The following is a 19273-nucleotide window of genomic DNA, read 5'->3' as shown; positions in this document are numbered from 1 at the left end:
CCCATAGACTGCTCGCGTACAACGATTGGCAATATGCCTTAAACAAAGTTATTTTTACTGGCACGGAGCATCGAGCGAGACGTTCCAGATCCTCGTCGTCGGTCAAACTATCGGTCACAATGTGCCCTAGATACCTAAAACTGTTTACCCGCTGCAGCTCTACATCGTATAATGTAATCGGAGGAACACAGACTGGCACGTATACACCAGATTTACCCTTGAAAACAAGAATTTTGCTTTGTTTTAGCGTTATATGTAAGTCCATGATCCAGCGCATACGATGCACAAATATTCAGCAACCTGCGAATGGCACCCACCGTTGGTCCCAGCAGCACCATATCGTCCGCGTAACTAATATTATTGACACATACGTTGTCGATATAACAACCGGTATGAGTGCTCTGCTGAGCTCGCCGATCAGCTCATTTATGTACAGGTTGAATAATAAAGGAGAGGTCAGTCCGCCCTGCCAGACGCCGCACTCTATACCGTATGGCTCGGATAGAGCCCCATCCCACCTCACCTGGTTCCGCTGGCAGCGATACCATTCCTGAAGCAACGATACTACCTCCACCGGCACACCCGCATCGCCCAGCTTCCCCCAAAGCTTATCATATAGGACAGTGTCAAAGGCTTTTGACAAGTCCAGAAAACACGCGTATATCGGCGTTTTCCTATCCGTATAGTACTGTACAGCCTGCTTAAGACACAATATAGCACTTTCAGTAGAAAGCCCACTTCGAAAACCAAACTGAACTTCATGCAGCTTTATGTGCTTTATGAGAATGTCATGTATATGAAGTTTGTGACAAAACTTCATATACATGACATTATATACAACTTATGGCTTTTCCAATGGTATTGCAGGCGTCTATAGGCCAGGGTAACCGCTTACCATCAGGTGAGTCGTACGCTGGTTTGCCAACCAATGTTGTATAAAGTTATAAACGTAATTAGTAACATAATTTTTAAGCACTTGTTTGTATTGAAGTTCGTTTATAAATTAAATAAACTTTTAAGTAAATCAAATCGATCGTTTTGTTTTAACAAGTCCTACTTAGGATGTAAAATATATAAATATATTTTTTATTTGTTTCTATTTGAGAGCTATGTAAAAAGGGTGACGAAACATCACAATCGGTAAAAGGAGAAGGTTTTGTGTCACCCTTTTTTCTTATATTATGTTTATGCAAAACAGTTCATTAGTTTAAGATTACAGGAAAAATTACTTTTCAAATAACAAGCTTATAGTTTAAAATATTAATATACTATTTATGAATTTGTATTTGCAGTTGCATTGTTTCGGATAATAGAAGTAATTATGACATACGAGAATCCTGCTTGAATAAAAAACTCTAAAAATATATGAACTTGATACGTGAGGTCAAACTCTACGTTTTTATTAAATACTACTAAAAAAATCAATTTGACTACAGACTGACAATCAACAAAATAGGCGTGTGTGTGTCAAACACATGGTAGTGTGTGTAATGATTTTTTATTGATTTAATGTATTTTTAAGCATAATTTAAAAAAATATATTAGCATTCTGCACTCCTCTATATACACTAAAAGGGTACAAAAATTCAAACTTCTCCGTCCGCGCAATTTTCGTAAAAATGGGCAAGTACAAAGGTTTTGCTTCATATCTAGATATTTTATACGATTATGCCAATGATCATACAAATTTAATAAATGTATTTTTGATTTTAGTGTTTTTGTTAGCTTTGATATATGATCTTAACGTACTTTGTAAAGAGAAGTTTATCAAAGGCTTTTATATTTCGAAAATAAAAAAAAATACAGAAAGAAAAAACATTTTAGTCAAATAAGAAGGGCAAGAAAAGTTACTAAAGCTGTTAACAGTGGTTCACAGTGCGTGATCGTTTATTAAAGAAAAAAACGTGACACAACGTGTTTTCCGAGATTTTATCTGATCGACGATGCACGTTTATATAAATTAAACTGTTCATTCTGTTTTTTTTTTTCGATTACTCTTTATATAATCGATATTATTTAAAGATAAATACATAAATAATAATAAGATATAAATCTCTAATCGATTGTATTTCAAGCATTTTTGTTTGAATAGAAAATATATTAACTGTGTAATTTATATTACTTTTTTAATAGTACGATAAAGTTTATGACAAGAGTTAGGTAAGCAATAATTGCATACCTAATTATATCTTAAGATTCTGTGGAAGCAGATTTCGTAGCGACATAATTATCGTCATTGAGAATCTGCCGCCGCCGATATTCCCACACCATATGTAACCAATCTATCAATTAATTAAAAACACTAACTAGATATATTTATTGACTTCTTGATGTTCCACGAAATTTTCACAAGAAAACGATTTCTCCACATATTTTTTCAGATAATTTAATTAATTTAAAAACAAGAAATTATAAAAAACATAAAAATAAAGAAGACTTTTTGACACGATAACTCTATGTTTTTTATTCGACAGCACCTCATAAAACTCTTATAGCTTGCACGTAAAATTCTATGAAGATTATATTGAAGTAGATAATTAGTAGTATTATTGTGAGTATTATAACAATGGGTTTATACAAACATTAGTTTTTTTTTTCATACAAAATATATTATTCCCCCTTTTATATTCTAATTATTTAAATTAAATTTGTATTACAGAATGTTAGTTTATCTTAAATATATGATAATAAACGAAGTTTTAGTGTGCTATTTTTGTATGAATTGAAGAAACGTTTTTAAGTTTTTATAGCGAAAATTACCAGATGAAACAAATTGATATTACCTACTTACTTAATTATAAACTTTATTCAACTAAAATATAAAAAATGAGTAGATTTTTAATTACAAGGTATTAAAAAATTCACCTACAACTAAAGGATATAAATAAAATAATATATTTGGCTTAAAACGACATTTACTTTATTATTTATTATAACAATAATAACAAAATAATGACGGATATTAATTCTATATCACATTGAGGGTTCTTATTCTGGGTATAAGGGCTCTAAAAAGCTTATATCTTGACCAGCTTAGCGTCTGAAACAAGTAAAATGTATATATGAACAATAGTTACAAATGTTTAAAGAACTATCTATATATTACAGGACAAACGAATTATTTACTGACTTTAGATAGGTACATATATAACTATTTTAATTTATTATAATTATACTGCATGTATTTATTATTGCTATTTTCTATAGTCAAAGTTAGAATACGATATATGTTACTCACCCATATTTTCCATAGCTTCCGCTGCTGGCACTGGCGCTGGCAGTGGCATGAGCGTTTGCACTGCCATATCCATTACCATGCCCTCTATGGTTGTGTCCACCGTGACCACCGTTGAGACCGCCACCAAGTCCGCTTCCTAGTCCCCCGCCGCCGCCTTGTCCACCGCCACCGCCGAGTCCACCACCTCCGCCTAGTCCACCGCCATTGCCAGCACCTCCGCCTAGTCCACCACCGTGGCCTCCTCCGAGTCCACCACCGTGGCCTCCTCCGAGTCCACCGCCACCACCAGCTCCACCGCCTAGACCGCCGCCATGGCCTCCACCTAGTCCTCCACCGCCACCGCCGGCACCACCGCCTAGGTTGCCGCCATGGCCTCCTCCTAGTCCGCCGCCGCCGCCAAGTCCACCACCGCCCCCGGCACCATCACCTAGACCGCCGTCATGGCCTCCGCCTAGTCCTCCACTGCCGCCGAATCCACCGCCATCGCCGGCGCCACCACCTAGACCGCCGCCATGGCCTCCGCCTAGTCCTCCGCTGCCGCCGAATCCACCGCCATCGCCGGCGCCACCACCTAGACCGCCGCCATGGCCTCCGCCGAGTCCACCGCCACCGCCGGAACCACCGCCCAGACCGCCGCCATGGCCTCCGCCTAGTCCTCCACCACCGCCGAGTCCACCGCCGTGGCCTCCACCAAGTCCACCGCCCAGTCCTCCGCCTCCATTTCCTCCATGACCTCCCCCAAGTCCACCGCCGAATCCTCCTCCACCGCCACCTCCTTTTCCGCCGCCAAATCCACCGTCTATTCCTCCAAGTCCGCCGCCAAATCCTCCCCCACCGCCACCTCCCTTTCCACCCCCAAATCCACCGCCAAATCCTCCACCTCCGAAGCCTCCTCCAAATCCGCCCCCACCACCGCCTCCTCCATATCCACCATAACCTACAAAAAAATTAATATTAGTCCAATTTAATCGAAGAAAATTGGCCTTTTTTATATAAAATTTTGTGTTATTTTCATCGTAACTTATTTTAATAAATTCCGACAAGATCAAGTCAAGGCCAGTAATGTGATAGCATTGCCTAATGAAACACTAAATGTCTATTTACCCGTCGCCGTATGAACACAGGCGATGACCCCGAGGGCCACACAAGCTACCGCAAGCCTCGCCATTTTAGCACTGTGCCCGCTCAGATCCTGCACCTGCTTATATACGAATCTGATTATGTCATGATCAGACAAATGTTTACAATGCTCTTTAGTTTTTTTTTTACAGTAATTTAAGATTCCGACTGACCAATGGGCGATGGAGGAAACTAGTCACATGTATTGATCTGTTCTGAGGTTTATACACTTATGTGACTATTAATAATTATTTCTATTACCTCAATCATAAATCAACGTTTAAACACGACTTAAACATTATTCTGAGATAATAAATGTATTTGAATAATGCACTTCTGCCGTACCTCCGGGTACGATTTATAACATTTAATGAAAATAACGTTAAGTTAACGTTATATAAGACATTTATTATTTATATGTTGATTAATTATTAAACAATCACTTTTGATTTGTGTGACAGTAAAACCTCATTTAAATCCCTTATTTTATTTTTAGCCTTATGTTTTAAAAGGAAACATTATTATCAAGTCAATCAAAATATACAATGCTATTAAGCCTTTTATTACAAATAAATAAAAATGGATTCCAAAATCACAGTTTTATTTGGTACGAACAAAATTTTTTTTCTGAGATTTTTTTGTATATATGATTGTATTTTAATTAAATAATAGAATCATAATAAAATAATCTAACACTATTTCTTTTTACAAAAAACATCAAATTACGACAAAATAAATACTTATAATTGTGTTTGCTCGCAAACGAAAAATAACTGACTTCAATTATATCGACTAGTAAATACAATGTAGGTACATGAAAAAATAATCAAGTAAATACGCATTATTAGATATAGCTCGATAAGTACTTCTCAGATCTCAATTAAATTTAAATGGGAAAACATGACACACACCACCTTTCGATTAAAAAAAATCATTTATTTATTTATTTTCAAAAGCACACTTACAACATACATATACAAATTTTAAACATATAATGTACATAACATTTTGGAATACAATGTTTAAAAGCACAAAAAAATCACAAATCACATTTTGTGGAAATGAATTTTTGCCGTCCCTCACTGCCTCCTCTGCTGAAGCCAGATGGGTCGCTGGCCATTACTGCGACAGATAAGGCTAACCTTTTAGCAAACCTGTTTGCGGAAAATTCGCACCTTGATGCTGGTAGTGCCTCACCTCCTCGACATCCACCTTCCAACTTCGCTATGTCCGATATATGCATTCACCAAACGGTGGTTTTGAGAGCGCTCCGCAATTTGGATACGAATAAGGCTAGTGGCCCTGACGGGATACCAGCTAGAGTTCTCAAAACATGTGCTCCTGAGTTGTCTCCGGTTCTAACGCGCTTGTACCGCCTCTCTCTGAAATCAGCTCAGGTTCCTAAAGCTTGGAAGATTGCCAATGTACAACCTGTACCTAAAAAGGGTAGTCGTGCCGACCCGGCTAACTATAGACCAATCGCTATCACCTCCATACTGTGTAAAAGTTTGGAGCGCATACTGAACGATAAGCTCCTTGCATACCTCGAATTGAATGACCTCCTGTCGGACCAGCAATACGGTTTCCGCCGTAACAGGTCCACGGGGGATCTTTTAGTGTATGCCTCGCACATCTGGGGCGAAGCCTTGGATAAGCACGGAGAGGCGCTAGCCGTCTCACTTGATATCTCGAAGGCATTTGACCGGGTCTGGCATGAGAGCCTATTGAGTAAGCTTTCGACTTATGGAATACCCCCTAGCCTGTGTGGCTGGATATCAGATTTCCTGAGTGGGCGATCATTTCGGGTGGTCTTGGATGGCTCCTCGTCTGATTTGAAGGCGGTTAATGCCGGTGTCCCTCAGGGATCAGTTCTCTCTGCAACCCTCTTCTTGCTTCACATTAATGACCTCCTCAAGCCCGGTATCTTTGGATACGCGGACGACAGCACTGTTACGGAGAGATACATGTCCAGTCCCCGAGCTAGCGGGGCTGAAACTCTTGAGCATAGAGAGGCTCTGGTTGAACGCATGAATTTGGCTTTAAAAGAGGTATCCGATTGGGGTGACGCCAACCTAGTCAAATTTAATGCTCTCAAAACGCAAGCGTGTCTTTTCACCGCTAAACGGAGTCCATTCCCTTTAGCTCCGACTTTCCGGGGTGTATCTGTACCGATCACCGATAATATTGATCTTTTAGGCATAAATATTTCGTCTAATATGAACTTCAGACAATGCATAGAATCCAAGGCAAAAATCGCCGGTAAGAAACTCGGTATCCTCAATAAAGTCAGGCAGTACTTCACACCGGAACAGCTTCTCACTCTGTACCAAGCTCAAGTTCGATCGAGTATGGAGTACTGCAGTCACTTATGGGATGGCTCTGCCAAGTACCAGCTTGCTGCTTTGGAGTCTGTGGATCGACGCGCCAGAAGACTCATCGGTGACGAACCACTGGTTAACTCTAGACTACAAAGTCTTGAACATCGGCGCAAGGTTGCCTGTCTGTCTGTATTTTACAGAATATATTTCGGAGAGTGTGCCCAAGAGCTGCACAATTTGGTTCCACCATCACCATTCTACCACCGAACCGCTAGGCATCGCTTGAGTGTGCACCGCTACGTGGTTGAAATCCCACGATCTCGCACTAAGCGTTTTGCTTCCTCTTTCTTAATACGCACCGCAAAAATCTGGAATGCCCTTCCGGCTTCCGTTTTTCCAAATAATTACAACTTGGGTATTTTCAAATCAAGAGTGAATAGGCATCTTCTAGGCAAGCGCGCACTATCTTAGGCTGCATCTTCACTTACCATCAGGTGAGATCGTGGTCAAGCGCTAGTCTATATATTTAAAAAAAAAAAAAAAAAAACAAATAATTAAAATATTTGAACTTTAGATATACCTACATTAATATAGTTCAACACTTACAATGTTCAAAAAAAAAAGAGTGACACCCCATCATCATCATCACAACCAAAATAATCAAAATCAAAAATAAAGATAAAGAACATATTATTATCATATACATTTATAAAATTAAATAATTGGACAATTTAATCAAAATAACGATAAGAAACAAATTATCATTAATTAAGTTATTAAGAGTAGGGAAATAACAAAAGTCAAATCAAATTATCAAAAAATTCCAAATAGAAAAATCTAAATCAAAATCAAAATTAAAATTACTGTAAAGAAATTTAAATTAATTAAATATATTTTTTAAACTAATCATGCATTTTATAATAATTAAGTAACTTACATCTAAAGACAGAGAGAGAGAGAGTCGTGAAAAATGTCAATGCCTGGCTGGAATCGATTTACCGACACTATTATATTTGTTACACAAAAGCACTAGGGGAGCTTGTTTCCCAATGTGAGACTTTACGCATGGAATGTAAAATATCTTGTGCGCGTGGATATTTCTGTGTGTCCTAGAGGGAACCGATATGATTATCCTCTCTGTTATTTCAGTATTGGTAACCCTATTGTGTAATATATTGTGAAGGAAAGTCAGATCTGAAACCTCTCGCCTACTCCGAAGAGAAAATCATCGTAAAAAAATACAGTCGAATTGAGAATTCTTTTAGGAAGTCGATTGAAAAGGGTTCCATCCTTCATTCAACGATTTATTGTACTATTATGACTAATAATCCCATTCTGTTCTCAAGTATAGTATCAGACATATCAAAAGTATAAATTATAGTCATCTGGGGTTTATAAAAAAAATCAAGACTTATGCTTGTGTTGTTATTTAAACATAATATCTTAATTTTGAGATTAAGAGCATTATATCTTTTGCTTACAACTACCAGCCAACTACTACTCACACTTGTGTATTTTTTCAGATCACAAGCACTATGCTTTATTTAGATACCGGATGCTTTAATATTTGTTAGCATCTTCAATTTAGTGTTGTGACGGCAAACGTTTCGTGAATAAATTATATTATAATTTTAACAAGCGATCTGTAACATCTTATTGAATAGGATTGTGCGTGTGATCGATGGGATTTCCCATCTACAAATTAGGAACCACCAATAGGAAATTTCCACGAAAACCTCGTCTGTTTTGGAACTTAGGGCATTAATTCTTACCTTATCTTATATTTTTTAGGGACTGTAGTAGGGAATATTTTGGTTCCATAAAAAACCTTCTCAGGGGTCATCCATTAATCAAGGGTAGCTCCAAACGGCGTGGAGGGGTTTGGAAAAGCATCACGAAATATTACTAGGAGGGGCAGGGAAGGAATACTAAGATATCACGTGTTCTATTTTAATCGAATTCTAACTCGTTTACTGCTTATCTAACTTAACCACAAGGCTGCGAGTGGCTTGTACGAGTTTTTATGAAATATATTCTTATTGTTTATGGATATACGACGATTTCACGTTCTGAAATTTAACTTATTGGTAATAATTACATAATATTTAGATTTTCATACATACTGTACAGACTATTATTAATAGTAGGTACTATTATTTTGGGATAGTCATTTCAGACGGTTGATTGGTGTTTATACATTTGTTAGAATTTCTCTTGCGACATAACAGTTTTCTTAAGATGTTTAAACCGAATCTTTGAACCGAATGCTGTTACTATGACGGTTTAAACGTTTAAGCTTTAATGTCAGCGTATGCCTTGACCTTTTCAAAGCAATTAAGGTACACATGCTTACAAATTAATGCTTCCTTTTAAAAATAGTGAACAAGCGATGAATGCAAAAAATATTTGCAGCACAGATTTAATTTTTATTTAAACTGATGTTTCATTAAACACATTAGAAATTACTGATGGGAAAGGAGAGGAGTAGGAATTAGTTTTTCGAAAATTTCATTCAAAATCTTTTTTGTTTAATAAAGCAAATAAATATTTATTAATCATGTAGGAAATAATAAATACATAAATTAATAAATGAAATCCTTGTAGCAACATCTCGACGACTTTCTATAATGTTGCGGTATTAAAGTTAGTGAAATACATATGCGATGCTGTGTATCTATTGTATCTTCTCCTACCTAACAGTATTGATAGATATGAGGAAAAAATTATATTAATATATCTTTACAAAACTCAACACTTAACATCTGAATTTTTTATTCCACAATTTGCAGCTCAAGTTCGCAAGTAGCAATCATTGGAAACGTATTATACGTTGTGCGTCGATAATATTTTTTGTATCAACTATAAACTACCGATGAATACTTGGAACTGAACATTGTTTGTTTCGTCAGTTAATTAAATTTGCTTATCTATCCTCGTGTTAGTGACCAATTATGGTTGATTTTACAAATTTTTTTTTTCTAAAACTAATAATAAAACCTTTTTATAGTTTAAGGTAAAACTTTGACCCTTATATCGTGTGTCTTTAGTCAACATCAATAATATTAATGTATAGTAATGTCGGTTCTACAGTGGAGAACTCTTATCGAGCCTTGTCATTAATAAATATGATCAAACTGTTTTTGTTATTTTAGTAGACACGTTAGTACAGCGTTCTAGCAGCAATGAATGTTGTCCTGGAGGTTACAGTTTCAATCTCCGCTCATGGTAATCATGTGTTAAACATAATAATAAGAATAACTGTGCATGTCGTAGTCGTATAAATATTGTTGTACATTTAAAAACCTAATCTTCAATAAAATTAAAATTTTAATGTATCATAAAATGTAACAACTGCTTGCAAACCTTAACAAATAAATAAATAAAATGCTTGGCGTATGTTATCGTACGATGTATTCGATGCGTACTTGTGGCTATTATGTGTGAAGACTTTTATTCGTTTATAAAGACAGACATATCCATACATACGACAAATAACAAATTTAATTAATTTACAATAAATAAAATACACAGGCAAACTATCTTATGTAATACATGGCTTTGTTGTTGTCTTTTAAAATTTACAAGAATTTCTGGATGATGGTTCATTTTTAAATAATAATATGAAGGAATGTGCTGTGTGGCTACGGCACTAAAGAATTTAGCCACCCCCTCTCTTCCCGTGGGTGTCGTAAGAGGCGACTAAGGGATAACAAGGTTCCACAACCACCTTGGAACTTAAGAAGCCGACCGATGGCGGGATAACCATCCAACTGCTGGCTTTGAAATATACAGGCCGAAGACGGGCAGCAGCGTCTTCGGTGCGACAAAGCCAGTACTGCGGTCACCAACCCGCCTGCCCAGCGTGGTGACTATGGGCAAAACACATGAGTTCACGTTATTTTTGGCGTAAACTTGTGGAGGCCTATGTCCAGCAGTGGACTGTATAGGCTGTAATGATGATAATGATGAAGGAATGAAAAGGCTTAGAAAGGGAATGAGGGATGAACTTTGGTTTGACATTCTCTTGTTATTTGTAATGAAACTACATTTTTTTAATGTAATAACCATTTATTATATTAGGATATTATTAACATTTTAATTTATCTATTATAGTTACTATTTAAGGCAGGTAACGATGACCAGGATCACACAAATAATTCCTAACTTAGACATGTCTGGACTGGTGGATGATTAGTATTCAGTTGCCTACGTCAGCATACGAAACTAATCGAATCAAATGTTTGCGATGCTCTTCAAATAAGTAATAATGATAGATATTTCATTGTGGTTAACAAACCCATATTTTAACTAATATTTGAGGATGACATTAAAAAATATTCGTAAAAACCTACAGCTTTCGAAAAGTAGAGCTTACATGTTGTGTAGTATGGTATGATAACAATATCTTATTAAATTAGGATAGCAAGTGAAAATAATAGTAGATATATATAGTTATTGCAATATTTAGAAAGTATATGGCAATATTTTTGAAATTAAATTTTTTTTTATATCAATAGATATCTTTTTAAATTAAGATAGCAATTGAAAATAATAGTAGATATATATAGTTATTGCAATATTTGGAAAGTATATGGCAATATTTTTGAAATTAAATACTTTTTTAATATCAATAGATAGTATAAAACAAAGTCGTTTTCCGCTGTCTGTATGCTTAGATCTTTAAAACTACGCAACGGAGTTTGTTTGAGTTTTTAATAAAAGTATATTTTTTTCATCATTTCATTAATACAATCGGTTTTTGTTGCAGATTTCAGTTTCGTGGTTATGATTTTTTGTGTTTTCTTTATCTTGTTGGATTTGTAACAAATTATATTTGTAGTAAACGCTAAATTTTTAAAAGCAAACATATTTCAATTATAAATTATATTATATTATATCTATTAATTGCTAGAAAACTAGTTAGTTATTGTCGTTGCTGATTTTGAAAATATTTGTATAATTTTTTATAAATAATATAAACTTTGTAATGAGTAAAAAAATAGTTTCTTTGTTTATATATGATAATCTATATACGAATAAATAAAATTGAATTTTACACGGCACGTACACCATGATAATGTTATTTACATTTTTTGTCTGTCTGTCTGTCTGTATGTTTGTTCCGGGTAATCTCTGAAACGGCTGGACGGATTTTGACGGGACTTTCCTTGATAGATAGCTGATGTAGTAAGTAGTAACGTAGGCTACTTTTATTTCAGCAATTTATTTATTCTATAGCTTTGCGAACTGAACAGTAAATTTTTTGTTAAATTCAAAAGTTTAGCGGCAATAAAACGTTTTCCGGATCAGCTAGTAATACGAGTATCTAAAATTGTTGCTTATTAGTAACATGTTTATTGAATATCTCGTTATAAATAAGAGTAGAGGAAAGAAGCAGTCAAGACAAGTAAAACCACGCGAAATTCAACGTTTTTTATAATAATTCTCAACAAAAAACAATGCTATATAATTGGTTCAAGGCAAGTCATATTTTTTACTGTAGTATAAAAACCGAATTTCCCCAATGCTTAAGTGTGTATGACTTATAATATCAAGATAAGACAGGGGAACTCCGCAGTCCTTAATAAAAAAACAACTAAACGGATATTAAAATTTAATGATGGGTAAGCGTAATAGGCGCAGTTGCTAGCTTTTGCGCTAAATCGTGGGTTCGATTTTCCTAAAATAATAATTGTGTTTGGTCGCAAACAAAAAAAAGACACATATATCGATAAGTAATGCAACGTAGGTAGACGTTATCATAGATTACTTAAAAATGAGTCATCAGAACTCGATCAAATTTAAATAAAATCACAAGACAAGCATCAGCTTTTTATTAAATCAAGAATCATCGTAATCGGTCCATACAGTCAAAAGTTCTGAGTTACTCCTAACATAAATAATAAAAAAAAACTCCTCCTTTCTTGAAATTCAGTTATAAATTGTTTATCGTAACCTAGCCTAGATGAATTGTGCTAGTTTTGTGTTTATTGCATGTCATCTCACGCTCATCATCGCTCACTATTCCTTTAGATTTGATTCCCGCTTCAAGAGAAAGTAATTAGTGCTTTTTTTCAGGTGTCGGGTTTTGATCCTTTTATACTATTCTAGGAAAAATACTTATTTCAATTTATTTATTTATTTTGTTTCAGACATAGTCTATATCTTAATGTTAGTATTACAAAAACAACTTATATCTAATGTTAGTAAATCAATATAAATATATATAGAAGCAAATATCAATGTTTTGATTAAAACACGTGATATTAAATATAATAATAATTAATATTGATTATGTAAAATGAAGACGCTTTGGCGTAGCGATCACAATACTGACTGTTGCGCTGGCGGTCGAAGTATCGATACTTCTTCATGACAACCATTTATATAGGACATGAAGATATTAATTGTTTTCTCGGTTTTTGTGATTATGTTGTGTGTGGATCCCTAAAATAGGATCCTACCTAAAAAGGATGTACTTCAGAAAGAAACATACGAGTATTACAGTTAAGGCCGTTGAGTGTGAGGCATTTTTTATCAATATTTCGTTACTTATTTATTATTAAAAAAAAAATTGACGATGGTTCTAGGTTAGCTGTTATGAAAAGTCTATTAACTCTGACGGTCACGGGCACTATTATACTTCGAAGTGAATAATTATAAAACTACTTGTTTCTTAAATTGGTGTTTATCTTTTTGGACTCTTCATCGTGCCTCGTATAGCACGTAAATCCCTATTTTCTGGTTGTTCTTACAAACATCTGATAGATACATATATATTTTCACACTTTTTATGCCACTATCTTGTTCAAACTTGTGTTATGGTAATGAAAATTGTAGATATTATCGTTAATCGGTATATTATATCCCTCACTCTCTCTTCCAAGCTATTCCCATATATCCCATATGGTTGTGGGGTCAGCTTTCCTTAATTTTTTCATCAACTTCGGTATTTCCCTAACTTATTAACGTACCTTCGCAGCCTATTTTTGTTAATTGGTATATTATAAACATATTTATTGTTATTATTATTAGTCAGTCCCAATAAATAACAAAAGATATCACTCTTTTTACAATACCTTGACTGAAGGACTTATAAAAGACAGATAGGAAAAAATCGTACAATGAACTCATTAAGTCGAACTTTAGAGGAGAACGCAACAATTTGATTAAGATTTTATTTTTTATTTTTTCTTAATACGATCATTATAGTTTGCCAACTAGCATAATCTTCTACCTACCAATAAAATAGTAATTTTCACGTGTTTATATTTTTTAGAAATGTCTGTGTTTTTATAGTAACACGCATCATTGCAAAAGAACTAAATAAAGGTCGATATAATATAGTAATAACATTTAGTATTCATTCTTATTAAAATCGCTACACTATATTAAAAGTTATTGTAATTTGATTGACGAACAAAAGTTAAATTATCGGATTGTGATTTTGTTGTACCCTGACGCGTTGCTACGCTTTTTTTTTGATTTTTTTTTGTCATACCAACTCAAAAACCTTTGCGGGCTCATGTACAACACTGCTTTTTAGGTCGTATCAACTCAGAAACCTCTAGGGGCTCATGCACAACACTTTGCTGAAGATCATAACATGATCAAAAGCATAGTTTATGATTCTATAAAGGAAATACAGACACATGTAAATTATATATAGATATAAGATAAGGTGGTGTTCAGCCAGGGTACGGGTTTTTATTATGAGTTAGTGGGCAAAAGCTCTTTACCCAATATGATAAGTTGCTGGCTTTAAAGCTGCCTTTTTTATCGAAGAACTACGACTTTCTTAAAGAGCTTTATACGTTACTCGCTTAGTTTAGTGTTTAACTTTATACCGAAATTATTTTCTACGAAGCTAAGCAGACTACGAAGTAGCAAAAAATTATCATTTTTATATTTTAGTACCAATATTTCTCTATATCCGTTGTACCAAGTACACAATAAATGAGCGATTTTTGAAAATATTTCATTTTTACTTAATGGGGATGAACAAAGAAAATCCATTGGGTAAAATATAATTATTGCTATATTTGAATACAATACAAACAATATTATGAATAGATCACTAATTTGATATCACAACGAGATTGCTAATTTTGTAAGCCAGGAGGTGATTGCTGCGCGCCATTCTTGTGAGTTTAGCGTCTGAAAAGAAAACAAACATCTTTTAATATTCTGAAAATATTCCTTACAACAAAAACTACGAACTCTTTTTGTAATTTTTTTTTCTTACGTTCTTGTTGGATATTAAAATAAAAAAATCGAGCACATCAATTGGACATAGTTATGTGTGATGCTCTATTAAGGTTGAAGCTATTTACTATTTAAGCTAGAATTATATGTTTGTATATTTGCTTAAAAATACTGTACAAAATAATACAACAAACTTACTACAACAACATAACAATGACTGCGAAATGATAGTATATAAGCTTTATTTAAATCTTAATTTTTAGAAAAAATATTTCCATAACACTGATTTACTATTATAAATAGGATTAATCAATTTATATAGTTTTTTTAAGAATGCAAGATGAGTTAATATTCATAAATGATTCAAGAAGTGCACACTTACCCATATCCACCTTTGTGTTTTCCACCACTGAAGCTTCCACCTCCACCAAGACCACCGCCGACACCACCACCAAAACCACCTCCTCCGCCGCCGACGCCTTTTCCCAAACCTCCACCGAGACCACCGCCGCCTCCGTGTCCCAGACCACCGCCACCTCCAAAACCTCCACCTCCTCCACCTCCGAAACCACCCCCGCCTCCAAAACCTCCGCCGCCAAAACCACCGCCGCCACCACCTAATCCACCTCCACCGGTGTGGCCTTTACTGTAACCTGAAAAAAAAAACATATTTTAGTGAAAAAGGTATTCGGAAAATATTTATCTCACGCATATTTTAACCATAAGAACATAAGACACATTTAAAGCAATTATTCGTGGTGTCATAAACTAAGACAGCTTTTGCGAAAATCGATTGCAAAGTATTGGGTCTTTGAGGACCTTCGAATTTTTATATCTCTTAAAACTCCTTGGACCGCCTTTGAAGTTGAGATAAATAAAAAGGTTTAATATATTTGCTAAAAAAAATTACCTGGTGCCGCTTGAACGGTAGCAATGACCACGAGGGCCAAACAAAGTATCGCGATCCTGGCCATCGTAAAACTGTGCCTACAATTATTCTAGGCAGCTTTTATATACCCAAATCTGACTATGTCATGATCAGATACACATAACTCACTTTTTGTTAACGTTTTTCTGACAGTTTTTTTAAATTAGTTTCAGGAAGAAAGAAGCTATCTGAGATGTGTTTGTTATTGTTAGATATTGCTTAAGATTTTCCTTGTAAAGTTTCTGTGTATTTCGTTTAGCATTAGGCACATATAAACTAGTTAATTATGAAAAAATTAAAAATATGCATCGTGGTTAGCATAAAACTTGATTTTAATAGTACTCTTTAATTTAGCAGTAAGTTATGAATATACGAGTATATGTGCTTTGGGATATTAAGGGTGAATTAGGCTTTAAATTGATTAAGCTCCAATCTTCTCCTGTATGAGGATAGAGGACTATGCCCAGCAGTGGGATGTTATAGGCTGAAACGTAACGTAACGTAGACTTTAAATAAGAAAATAAATAATAAGAACATATCCGAAAGCACATTTGTTGTTTGAGAACAAAACTCAATAATATATTAAATGTTTTACACCTTTTTCTAATATAATATTTTATATGTCTATGTTCCAACTCAGTTTTTTGAATCAGTCGTGATGATGGCAATGGACATGATGACTTGACTCTTTTTTCTTAGATAGGCAGTTGTAAAAAGATTTTGTATTTAATGTCGATGAACGACATAAATGGCGGTCCCAGGGGACTACCGAAGGAACTAGATCGGAAACTTCAGACCGGATTATTTCTTAATTTGGATCTATGGGTGAAAAATGTATAGTATAGTACGTAAAATTATGTCATTTATATACGTCAATCAACTTTATAACCTTATTTATGATAATTGTGTTTGCTCGCAAACGAAAAAAACCGACTTCAATTACATCGAAGAGTAATACAACGTAGATCGACGAAAAAATAGTAATACTTTGTTCGTATTCCATATAACGCGACATTATAAAATTGTAGAATTATAATTATAATGTTCTACTGTTATTTCTAACATTTTGTTAGCGATTGTAGGCAGAAATTTCATAAAAGGCCCGTCGTCGATTCGCGCGAAGCGCTGACATCGCTTATTACGGCGGGTTTTTTAGTTGAAGCGGATTTATATTGAATTACGGTTTATGTCTTTTTTATTAAAAATATGTAATGTTCATGTTTTCACACAGCTCCGATGCACGACTGGAGTTTACCCCTTCAGATCAACTGTCTAAATAGGCACAAAAAGGCTTACTAGTCTAAGAAATATATTATTACTAGGTATATCAAATTGTAAATAAATGAATCCAATAACGCCATCTATCGGAACCTAATTGCGTTATTAGAAAACGTCTGAACGCCATCTCTAACAAGGTCATTCGTTCAGTAGATTTTATTGTTCAATTTTTTCATTCCGGGGCCTTAAATGAAAATTGATTCTTAAGGAGAAAACTCCAAAAACAGTCAAGTAAATACGCCATATCAGATATAGCTCAAAAAGTTCGAGTCAAATCTCAATTATATTTAAATGGGACCACATGACAAGCACCACCTATCGATTAAAAAAAGAATCATCGATATCGGTCCACCCAGTAAAATAGTAATGAGGTTAATATAACGTTGGCCGACGTAAAATAGCCAAGTAAATACCCAGTATTAGCGATAACTCAAAAATTAAAAGCTCAAATATATTTATAACGAATAAACTGCTACTCTCTACTCTAGTGGAATATTGTAATTTGATCGATAGTGAACGAAGTAATTTCATTAAATTTTGATAGATGGCGTTGTGGCAAAGTATTGAACATGACCACAGTCGTCTTAACATCGTCATGTAAATACGTGTCATCAAAGATTACTCAAAAATTGCTTATTATATCTCAATCATATTTAAAACGGACGACATGACAAGTATTAGCTTTTGATTTATACAAAAAAGATCAAAATCAGTGCACCCAGTAAAAAGATATAACGTATAATACAACGTAGGGTGACGAAAAAACCGTCAAGTAAATACGCAATATTAGATATAACTCACAAATTACTAATCAAATCTCAATTAAATTTAAATGGGACCACGTGACGAATAGTAGCTTTTAATTTATATAAGAAACGTCAAAATCGGTGCACCCAGTAAAAAGTTATGAGGTATAATACAACGTAAAGTGACGAAAATAATGTCAAGTAAATACGCGTTATCAAAGATTAATCAAAAAGTAGTTATCAGATCTCGATAAAATTTATATGTGACCACATGATAAACATCAGCTTTCGATTAAAGTAAAAATTATCAAAATCGATACACCCAGTAAAAAGTTATTGCGGATTTTCAAGAGTTTCCCTCGATTTCTCTGGGATCCCATTATCAGATCCTAGTTTCCTTATCATGATACCAAACTAGGGATATCCCCTTTCCAACAAAAAAAGAATTATCAAAATCGGTACACCCAGTAGAAAGTTATGTGGTATAATACAACGTAGGTCGACGAAAAAAGCGTCAAGTAAAAACGCATTATTAGATATAATTCGAAAAGTAGTTGTTAGATCTCAAATAAATTTAAATTGGACCAATCGGCACACACCACCTTTCGATTAAAACAAAATTTGTCGAAATCGGTCTACCTGGTCAAAAGTTCTGATGTAACATACATAAAAATAATTGTGTTTGCTCGCAAACGAAAAAAAAACCGACTTCAATTACATCGACGAGTAATACACCGTAGATCGACGAAAAAATAGTCAAGTAACTACGCGTTATCAAAGATTACTCAAAAAGTAGTTATCAGATCTCGATAAAATTTATATGCGACCACATGATAAACACCAGCTTTCGATTAAATCAAAAATTATCAAAATCGGTATACCCAGTAAAAAGTTATTGCGGATTTTCGAGAGTTTCCCTCGATTTCTCTGGGATCCCATCATCAGGTTCTGGTTTCCTCATCATGGTACCAAACTAGGGATATCTTCTTTCCAATAAAAAAAGAATTATCAAAATCGGTACATCTAGTAGAAAGTTATGCGGTATAATACAACGTAGGTCGACGAAAAAAGCGTCAAGTAAAAACGCATTATCAGATATAACTCGAAAAGTAGTTGTTAGATCTCAAATAAATTTAAATGGGACCAATTGGCACACACCACCTTTCGATTAAAACAAAATTTGTCGAAATCGGTCCACCCGGTCAAAAGTTCTGATGTAACATACATAAAAAAAAAAAAAAAAAAAAAAAAAAAAAAAAAAAAAAAAAAAAAATACAGTCGAATTGAGAACCTCCTCCTTTTTTGGAAGTCGGTTAAAAAAAAAAAATACAGTCGAATTGAGAATCTCCTCCTTTTTTTGAAGTCGGTTAAAAATAGCGCGGACGGAGGAGTATGAAATTCCGCACACTTATAGTTTATATAGAGATGGCGTCTAGAATGC

General features: G+C 34.6%; 2 protein-coding genes across 4 annotated transcripts; both read right to left on the bottom strand.

Moving 5' to 3' along the window:
* Positions 1-2897: 2897 nt before the first annotated feature.
* LOC123655275 (glycine-rich cell wall structural protein) lies at positions 2898-4421 on the bottom strand. Of its 3 annotated transcripts, XM_045591106.1 has the most exons (5): positions 4343-4421; positions 3738-4175; positions 3441-3665; positions 3239-3392; positions 2898-3040 (listed from the first exon to the last, which is right to left on the bottom strand). In XM_045591106.1, exons 1-5 carry the CDS (start codon positions 4404-4406, stop codon positions 3034-3036), a joined length of 888 nt encoding a protein of 295 aa, XP_045447062.1. In that variant the 5' UTR covers positions 4407-4421; the 3' UTR covers positions 2898-3033. The 3 variants fall into 3 exon arrangements, with proteins under 3 accessions (XP_045447062.1, XP_045447049.1, XP_045447054.1); XM_045591093.1 differs by having other exon boundaries at positions 3441-4175; XM_045591098.1 differs by having other exon boundaries at positions 3239-3422; positions 3495-4175.
* Positions 4422-14695: 10274 nt separating this feature from the next.
* On the bottom strand, positions 14696-15860 carry LOC123666581 (ctenidin-3-like). Its single transcript, XM_045600713.1, has 3 exons — positions 15791-15860; positions 15263-15533; positions 14696-14832 (listed from the first exon to the last, which is right to left on the bottom strand). The coding sequence occupies exons 1-3, from the start codon at positions 15852-15854 to the stop codon at positions 14826-14828; spliced, it is 342 nt and encodes a 113-aa protein (XP_045456669.1). The 5' UTR covers positions 15855-15860; the 3' UTR covers positions 14696-14825.
* Between the last annotated feature and the right edge of the window lie 3413 nt (positions 15861-19273).

This window comes from Melitaea cinxia, chromosome 1 (assembly GCF_905220565.1).
Source record: "Melitaea cinxia chromosome 1, ilMelCinx1.1, whole genome shotgun sequence".
NCBI classification, from domain to species: Eukaryota; Metazoa; Arthropoda; class Insecta; order Lepidoptera; family Nymphalidae; genus Melitaea; species Melitaea cinxia.
This window is presented reverse-complemented; position numbering and strand designations above follow the sequence as displayed.